The sequence below is a fragment of the Pteropus vampyrus genome, unplaced genomic scaffold (assembly GCF_000151845.1).
Source record: "Pteropus vampyrus isolate Shadow unplaced genomic scaffold, Pvam_2.0 Scaffold66, whole genome shotgun sequence".
Lineage (NCBI taxonomy): Eukaryota > Metazoa > Chordata > Mammalia > Chiroptera > Pteropodidae > Pteropus > Pteropus vampyrus.
This window is the reverse complement of record NW_011888847.1, coordinates 3,960,200-3,969,832: the sequence shown is the minus strand read 5'-3', so window position 1 is coordinate 3,969,832 and position 9,633 is coordinate 3,960,200. Positions and strand designations below refer to the sequence as shown.

The 9,633-nt window shown below is 40.7% G+C and overlaps 1 protein-coding gene across 4 annotated transcripts in view; it reads left to right on the top strand.

Annotated features, from left to right (window-relative positions):
- CAMKMT (calmodulin-lysine N-methyltransferase) overlaps positions 1 to 8,955 on the top strand; it is a 354,956-nt gene extending 346,001 nt beyond the window's left edge. For all 4 annotated transcript variants that reach the window (XM_023531292.1, XM_023531291.1, XM_011361337.2 and 1 more), the window contains 2 exons: positions 2,629 to 2,760; positions 8,369 to 8,955. In XM_023531292.1, coding sequence (XP_023387060.1) covers positions 2,629 to 2,760; positions 8,369 to 8,446 — 210 coding nt within the window. In that variant the 3' untranslated portion in view covers positions 8,447 to 8,955. The remainder of the gene's footprint in view (positions 1 to 2,628; positions 2,761 to 8,368) is intronic.
- The last annotated feature ends 678 nt before the right edge of the window (positions 8,956 to 9,633 follow it).

Genomic DNA, 9,633 nt, shown 5'->3' with positions numbered 1-9,633 from the left:
GATTGTCTACTATAAGCTCAGCTCTTAGAAAATGCAGTGAATAAAACATTAGAAGATCTGTTGTCACAGAGCATACATTCCAGACAGAGGAATTGGACAATAACAGAAAAGAATATAATGCATGTCAGTGGTGTTGAGCACTAGGAACAAGAATAAAGCAGAGAGAGGCGGGTGAAAGTGATGGGGAAGGGCCTACTGAAGGGCCTACTGTTTTAGATTGGGTGGTTAGGGAAGGACAAGTAAACTGAGACCTAAAGGAGGAAAGAGATATCTGGGCAGAGAGCACTGCCATATGCTTAGTTGCAATCCTCTAACAACTCACCCCAACCAACAAGGAGGTGCGGGGTATGGAGCATGTACTTTTTAAATTCAAGCATCAACCCAACCAAGAACCCTGTAGCCCTGTAAACATTATGATAAATAGCTTAGATAACAGTTGTTAAAAATCAGCTCTTCCATTGTAACTGTAAGAAAATTTTTGCAGGTGAATTTAAAATAAAACGACTTCCATTATTCAAAAATCCAGAATGGCAACCAGCTCTTAGAAATGACTAAATGACCTAGTAGTCCCTCTTTTATTTTTTTTTTTTTAATGGAGACTTTTGTTCCCCTGCTGAGACCATGTATTATATCTAGTTTCACATCAAAATTAATTTTTGCTGCTAAGTTTGAAAACCAGCTGAAAATAGCAATTAATATTGGAAAAACTGACAGAAATTTAAGTGTAGTGGTATGATTGGTGCTGCTATAATTATGTGCCCGAGTGCGTACATGTCTATGTAAACACAGTTTGAAAACACACTTGATATCTGGGACAGTGTATCCATGTATTTTCTTGCAGGTGAGTGAGGGAAAGAGAATGAGAGGGAGAGACAATTGATAGAATTCTTATTGCACCGTTAGGTGGTATAGACGTTTCTTGTCTCACATCTACTTGACCTCGTTTTTCAAATTATTTTTATATTTACCACCTCATTTGATTCTTACGACTTGCTGGGTTGGTGGGTAGGGGGAAGGCAGCGCCAGCTTTGTTCTTCCCATTTGATCAATGAGAAAATGCGGTGGATACACCAGGAAGACTTGAATTTCCTATCTGCAAAATGAGATTAGACTAACATCATAGCTCAACCGCTCTATGACTCTTTTTCTGATTTTGCTGAAGTGACACAGCTGTTTAACGGTGAAGACTCCCTTTAAGTCCAAAACGCTTTCTGCCACACAGTTCTTCCTTGCATTCTTCAGCCCCTTCACTGCACGTTTATTTACCTGTAAAATGTAACGTCTCCTATACAAAGTTGTTGGGAAAATTGTTGAAGGGATTAAAGAAAAGATCGAAGCACCTGGCACAGTGGCAGCTATTATTATTATTGTCATCACTGGTACTAATAGGAAGGCAATGTAGTATAGAGGAAAGAGCATGGGCTTTGGAGTCAGGTAAGTTTCCAATCGTTTACCAGTTGGGTCATATTGGCCAATTATTCAACCTTTCTGAGCATTCTATAAAATGGAGCCTGTAATCCCTACATTGTTGGTGGTTGGAAGACTAAAGGAGACGACGTGTAGAGAGCACCTCTCCCATTGCTCAATAAATAGTTGGCAGATGTGAATAATAAACCACCTTTTATAAGAGACCGTGTTATATTTTCATGATTCCCTCACAAGTGGAAGTGACATTTCATCAAGGTGAAATGTAACCTTGAAATTAACAGAAGCATACCGTCATCTTTTAAACAAATAGGAAAGAAGATTCTGAAGTTTAGCCATTCTGTGCACATCTAAAAGAGTAAGGAAAAACCCACATGGACCCAGCAGTTAGCAAATGGTCTGTGTGGAATTTCATGTCAGATGGTCTTCTGAAAAATCCTCTATTATTTTATTCAAGTCCTTTCATTCTCGCCACTGCAACAATCTTATAAGGTTGTGCAGTTTACTTAGAAAAGCCCGTTTACCCTCATTATATCACTTTCTTTGAAAAGCAATCATTTGAGTACTGTGAGGAGTTGCTTTGCTATAATGATGACCATTTTGAAGGATGCAGTGAAGTTGGAAACCAAGATCCTTGTAGCCTTGGCTCCGACAGTGTCATGAAAAAGGCCAAGGGCAGGACTGAAATGTGAAAATTCTCCATAGGGCTTGTGGTTACTTGTCTCTCTGCAGTATTTCTTGATACTGAATTTTCAGGGTACAATAAACTAACATTTATAGGCATCTAATGCTACATGCTCTGGAGCTGTGTGGCAGATGTGTTGCTAGCTGCTAAAGAGTTGCATGGTGGGTGACTCTGCCCTCGACCAGTTACTCTAAAATCTAGTTGTTAGTTGAAACCACTGGACTCAAAAGAGGTATGTATTATACAGAATACCAACTTTGAATTACAATTTGTTTGTTACATGCATTGTTTGAAAAGCATCTGGCCATTTGAATATGAAATATATATATATATTTTTCTTATTTGATGTATCTCTATCCTTGAAATTATTCTCACTGTGAATGCCCATCTTGTGTAAATGTTTCAAAAACAATTGAGTTTTCTACCTGAGAGCGGTATGTTAAATCTTTGACTAGTGTCTGTTGTGTTTGGTTGCCTTCCAGTTTTAAAATGTGTAAATTTCCTTTTTAATGTTCTAGGGGAAAGCAATGGTATTTGCCCCACGCCGAGGGAATACTTTAAACCAGTTTTGCAATCTAGCTGAAAAAGCTGGTTTTTCTATCCAAAGACATGAAAATTATGATGAACACATTTCAAACTTCCACTCCAAGGTTAGTTTTCTGCTTGTGTTAGATAACACTTTAATCCGCATTGCATTTTGAAGAGATCATGGTCTTTTTGGCAGGTAACCTAAATATTTGATTAAAGTACTTCTTAGGTGTGCTGCTTCTGAGCAGCTATTTGTATCTGATTATTTTGTGTGGTAAAGCCATCTTTTATCTTTGCATGTCTAGAAGGATTTTACAGAAACCATTCCTGTTTACTCCTTTCTCTGAAACAAAGTAATCTTTTCATTTATAATAGACTAATTTGTAGGATGCAGGGGAGGTGGCATAGAATGAATGATAAACAAGCATTTATATTTTAATGCAAAACTTTCGGCTTTTAAGTAGGTTAAATGCTTAGCTGCACTGAAATAAATAGAAGGTGAATATCTAATTGTATCATGTTGGACTGTAAATCTTTATCTCTGCTTGCTTTATGGCTGGGTCAGTTGGCAGTTTGAGACTGTTAAATCTCATACAGAATCTCACAGTTGTGGGGTTATATGTCAGAGCGAGGAGCTACAAGATTTAGGTCAAAAGCACTTATCTGAGAGTGATTTCTAAGCTTGCTTACATAAAGCAATGTTATCAGCCTTTTTATTATTTATAGGTATACGGCAATATAGGACACTGAGAGGCAGGCATTCCACCAAAAACTTTTTAGGACTCTCACGTTTGCTAATACATGTCACAGCTACTGGCATAACATGTATGACTTATGTAATTCTATGCGTTTCAAAAATCTCCCTTCTCTGAACTAGTCTGACCTTGGCAAGAGACTTTGACTTGTCATGCTTTTGCAAGTTGTGACTGCAGAAAAGTAAAGGCCTGAGTTTAATTTTCTCCTAGAAAAATACGAATAGCATTCTTTATTGCCCAGGACTATTGTATAATATAGAAGTAGACTGACTTTTGAAAAATTATATGCAATGTGGATCTGATCTTCCCAGCAAGAGAAAGGAAACCTTCACATTCTGGAAATGGGCTTGCTTCCTTGGATCACTGGGGCTCCATTTAGCCCCTCTGATGCTTTGTGGACTGAAAGGGTTAAATCACTTTCTCTCACTGATAGAATTAGGCCTTTTGCTAAGGATCAAAATAAAAACAGAATGGCACGTTATTCAAATCTTACCTGACTCTCTAGAATGATGTTTCCCTTTTTCAACCCCTCCCCCCAGCAAATGGAATGGCTCTGGGGACTTTACCTGGTGGGGGAAGGGTCTCTCCTGGCCCCCTGAGCCCCTCTTTTATCCAAGGGGTTAAAATCAGCCTTCTCTCCAGGGTCAGACTGGAGCTACAGGGATCAGCTGGTGGCTGCTTCAATGTCATATCATTCACTTTCCCCACAGAACAACAGATGCTTTTAATTTCTCAGTCACAGCTCAGAAGAGCAAAGGCGTGGGTTCCTCCACTAGCACAGAAGTTCAGCATTGGGCTTGATACCCTTGGTCTCCTCCCTGTAGAATCTGAAGTGTGTTGGAACATGTGAGGCATTGGAGGGAGTCCTTAGTGGCCACCTTTCCTTTGTCTAGAGCTTTAGATTGTCAGCAGCTAGTGGACAGCAACCTCCCCTTTTCAGTTCCAACTTTGGGTACTACCCTGTTAATTAAGCATGACACTTTCCATAAATCACTAAATGTGCCACTTACATTTATATTGATATATTTATATTTATACCCACAGTTAGCACTCCATAAATAACTACGGACTGATTGATTGATCCCACAAAAATAAATGTCCATCAATAAGTGGCTTTAGTTTTTATTTCTTCATAATTGCTTAAAAGTTAAATTCACTGCTCCTTGCAGACGTTGGACCAGAAAACAGTTCCCTTGCCCTTTTGGTTGTTGTGAGGAGTGAAAGTTTCATTATGTTTTCAGGAAGTAAACCCTAGGGGAATATCTGCAGATGTTTATTTTTCATGACGAGAGCAATTGCATCTGATTTGGTGTTAAGCTTCCAGCAAAAGAATGCCTCCTGTCCCTCCTGTACCTGAAGCTAGAATGCCCGATGTTCCTGCGTCAGCAGCGGTGTAACCGTGTGCTGACTAGACCGAGCCAGGCCCCGATGACCCAACTTCAGCTCGCGCGCGAAGGTCTCCTTTGCAAGAGAAGGATGCCCGGACAGGATCGCGCCCACAGGCCCGGCTCTGAGGCGCGGGCTAAACTCAGGGGGAGTGGGGAGCGTCACTGTCCCTTGCCATGTCCCAGTGCTCTTCAGCGGGGCGCGGGGACGGCGACCAAAGCCAACACCCGGTCCCCTCGGGTCCCTGCCTGCCGCCCGCCTGCCCCGGGGCTCTGGGGACGCGCAGGGGCCGGCGCGGCCGCCGGGAACCTCTACCCTGGCCGCTTTTGTCTGCGGCTTGCTAATAGCCAGGGCTTAAAAGTTTTCCATCTTGAGCGGCAATCAGCTTTCTTCCTCTCCATCTCTGGCCAAACCCCCATGGTCCCTGGGACGAGCCTGCTCCCAAATGGAGGAGCAGCGTTTTCCTTCAGGCTGCGTGTTATCCTCTTAGCCCTACTGTGTTGGAATAGAGCGTAACCAGCTGGAGGACTGTAAGACGCCTGATAATGCCGCTCTTTTCCGCTGTCCTGTCTTAATCTTGTTACACAAATGGTTGTGAAGAGATTCATGAATTTTAATTTTGCCCTCTGCATTAGTGCCTCACGTCACTCATACACAGCTGCCTTCTATGCTGAGTTTTTCACCCCTCCTCTTACAACAGGGGAAAAAATTAGTTACAATCTTGGCAGTAGTGCAAAGTAAAAAAAAAAAAAAAAAATCCACAGATTTAGGCAGCCACCCATGAAGCTGATTAACAGGCAGTGATCAGGAGGAATGGCTCTGCCTCTTAAACTTTTCACCTCTCATTGTTAACTGTGAAATTTTATTTCCGTTAAAAAGCAAGCCTGTAATCAAAACGGTGCCATTCTGCACTTTTCTGCCAGTGCTTTTGTTAAATTGTGCCCACACCATGCAGCCGGCATACTCAGGAACCAGGCAGCCAAAGGTGTAGTCTGTTTTTAAATTTTGCCTTTCTGTTCGTTCAGGCAACAGGAAGAAAAATAAAACACTTCCCTCTTCCTACCCAACCTCTTGGTCTCCCCCAGGCCGGGAATCAAACACATTGCCCGATGATGTGGCTCAAAACCTTTAAAGGCTGTTAAGATGGCAAATTGTTCAGCAAGGTAGAGACCTGACTCAGAGATTACAGCAGGCTTGAAATTAGTTGATAAACTACTCTCATTCATGCAAATATTCTTTGAAAGATAATTTTACATGCCATAGATTGTGTCTGTGTGTGTTTTTAACTTTTACAAAACGACCCATGTGTTTATTTTCGTATTTTTGTACTTAGCCATGAAAATAGGCTGGGGCTCGGCTGTGAAGTCAGTACATTGTGTTAAAAGCACGGCCATATTGCACTTCTGCTTATCTATTCAAAATGCCACATTACAAGTGGCTGGTGCTTATAATCTGTGTGGTGTGCTGTTGATAATTGTGGATACTGTAAAGGGTAAACAGTCTGAACTCCGCTCCCGCTGCTGCTGCCGCTCGCGCCGTGGCAAGGCTGAGCATGTTACATCCAATTATGAAGTAAAGCATAATGCTACTAATAACAGCTATATAATTTAGTTCGGTCCTCAAAGACCCTGTTTTAACCTACGGAATTGAAAAATTGTTTTATTCACAATTTGCTTTTTGTTCATTTTTTTCAAGGTGATTTTTATTTCTTAAAAGTATCATTATTAATTGGGCAAAGAAGTACAGCCTGGGTAAATGGAATTATTCTTAAACCACATAACATTCCTCCATTGAAACAAGTATTTCCTAACAGCTTTGTGTGTGTTCGAGTACCTACATAACAGACTGGATTCAGAAATGATCTGGGCTGGGGTGTAGTGTTACCTTTGACGGTTGTGAGCTCTTCCCCACCTTGGGAAGGGCTCACAGTCATCACGGGGCTGGACCCTGACCCCTTCTAGCAAGGAAGCCTCTGCTTTGGCCTCCAGAGGTCAGCATAGAATCCAAGTTAAAAGTGATTTCTATCCCATATTTACAGAAGAATTATTTATCCCACATATTACCTCAGGGACTTTATAAAGAGCTCATTTGAGTCTGTATATTAGTGCATTGTGAGTGAGTAGGTCAGCTGACACACGCTGAGTAATCAACTTTCCCTTATCCCCAATCCCTGAGGAAGAATTTACCAAGCCTGGCCCCCTCTTCCCTCTGTAAAATATTTCAATGATTTCCTTCTATCACTAGGGCAACTGGCAACAAAGGTATTTACAGTTGGATAGGTCCCTGTTAGTGGGTTTGGCTTGGGAAGTTTGTGTCTGTGAAGCCATTTTCTTGGCCTTTTTTTTTTCATTAAAGAGTGTGTTTAAGATTAACACTGTCGATATTTTGGTGGCAACAAAAATCCATGAGGATCTTTCTAAAGAGACAATCATCTGCAGACATAACCAATTCCATCTAATAAAACAGAATAAAGTCACTTCAGTGATTGTCCCACCATCAGATCTTAGGAGAATGAATTAGAAAGTGAAGGTTAGGCTGCCTTTCTGTTCCCCAGGTGGAAAGGCAAAGCAAGCTCCTTGATAGTGAGGGCATGTCACAGTTTGGGAGTATGATTTAGAAGAAATATGCACTTTGAAACGATTCAAATTACGCCCCAGACCTACTAATCCAGGACAGTGTCATGTTGGAGCCATTCGTTTAGCTTGGGTGGGCGGTGGGGGTGGGTTGTCTGGTTTGAAACAGTAAAGGAATTGGATTCATGTATTGTTTAAAAAAATATTTATTCTGATTCTTGTAAATTAAAAAATGAATTAACAATTGGCTCAGAAAATACCAGCTTCAAAAATATTAATTTTGTCTTTATAAACAACAAATTATTATTGGCTAGAATACATATAAATATGACTATCAAAACTATTCTAGCCAGACAGGGAAAGGTATACTTTAGATATAAGAATTCTGATCAGATTTTAAAATCTATCATGGAAAGGCCCTGGGAACTTCACCTGAGTAGTATTGGAGCTTGCTGCTCTAATTGTTGGAATATGTTTCTCTCCTCAGAGAAGAGCATTTTTGAATTACTTAGCATTAATATTAAAACCCTTAAGAAGCAGCTGCAGAGTCTTTGAAATGTCTCAGGCCCCACAAGCCTCTCCCTTATGCCCAGGTGTTTCCAAACAGTGATCTGAAAGGTCTGCCCACTTGGTTCCTAGAGTCCTGGCAGAGGGCACAGAGGGCCAGGAGCAGAAACTTCTAAGCCAGGTGGCTGGCCTGGTGAAGATGAACCAGACCCCTGCTCTCCCTTCGCTGGAGGGCCTCACAGTTCATGAGTGGCTATTTATGAAAAAAAAAAACACCCTATCCACCCCCCCCCCCACACACACACAAAAGATTCTCATCTTGATGCATGATATTGTCATGTCAGTGCCACTGAGTACTGCTTTGATTTGCTTTTGTGTGGGTGTGATTTCTTTTTCCAGAACAATATATTTAAGTAAGAAGTCTTTATTTTACTCAACATTAAAAGCGACTGGTAAAAAGTCTTAATCTGAGTCTCCTTACCTTTTCTTTTTTCTATTATTGTTTTCAGTTGAAAAAGGAAAACAAGGATATATATGAAGAAAACCTTCATTACCCACTTCTGCTTATTTTAACCAAAAGTGGATAGCAGATTAAACTGCTCAAGAGATGAAGAAAACATCAAGTCCACAGGGAATATTTTACAAAAACAGAAATCTGTATCAGGCATAATATTCAGCAAGCTGTTGGCTCCCTGAGACTTGCAAGCCGCCAGGACTTGGGCCCCCACCACCTTTGCGACATTCCACGTCCGGATTATGGAGTCCACCTGTCCTCGCTCACATTATTCCCCAGCCTTCCTGGATGACTCTTTTTTCAGTATGCTTGTTGCCTTTTATGTACCAAACCTTTGTTTATCTTCAAATATCTGTAAACAGCTTGTCTGAGATTCGAATTAGATTTGTGAGCAGCCTAAATATTTTTGCGTCTAATTGAGACAGAATTTCTTTTGATGATTCCCACCCCTCTTTTAAAAAAAAAAATCTTGATTTTCGTTCCATTTTGGGTGGCGGTTGTTTTTAATCTGTAAACACAGCAAACATCGGGATTCTATCCTGGTTAATAAAAATAAAGCTTATCTTTCCAATCTCCCTCAAATTAATTGTATTTACTCTGCCATCTCTTTTTCTGTCTCCTTCGCTCATTCTCTTTCTCCTTTTAAACAGGATGTTTTTTTCCCCTATAGATGTATAAGAAATGACTACATCAGCCCAAAGCCTCATAAACTGACCGTTTGTCCTCTGGACACAATAGCATGGCCAGCCCTCTGCTCCTCCTCTCCAATTATGTGTGATTAGTCTCAATGTGTTGTGTCAAGAAGGAGGAGTGTGCTGAGTGCTTATTATCTGTTTAGGTACAAGAAGAGCACATTTAGGCTCTGACTATGAATGAAAAGTGAGCCTTTATCAGGGCTCAAATCTAACCGCTGCTGTTCTCCAGGCCTCTTTCAAAATATGTCCTTTCCAGAAAAATTTGGGGGGAAAGGTCGATAAACTAGATTGCAACCAGAGGGAGTTTTTAAAAACTCTATCACACAATTAACTTATTTAAAGTAAGCATATATTGTTATATACTGTGATTCAAATGTATAGTAAACATTTAATAGATGCTACCTAGGATTAAGAGAGAATGACTTTTCTGCGGGAAACCCAAGCATGTCCTTGCCTAGTGCATCCATGAGATGCTCTAATGCCTTTTGTGGAAATTCAGACGTTTATCTGTAAGGAATCATCTGTGCCCACTTTCGCAGTAATGTCATTAGTAGGTTAGCTATAC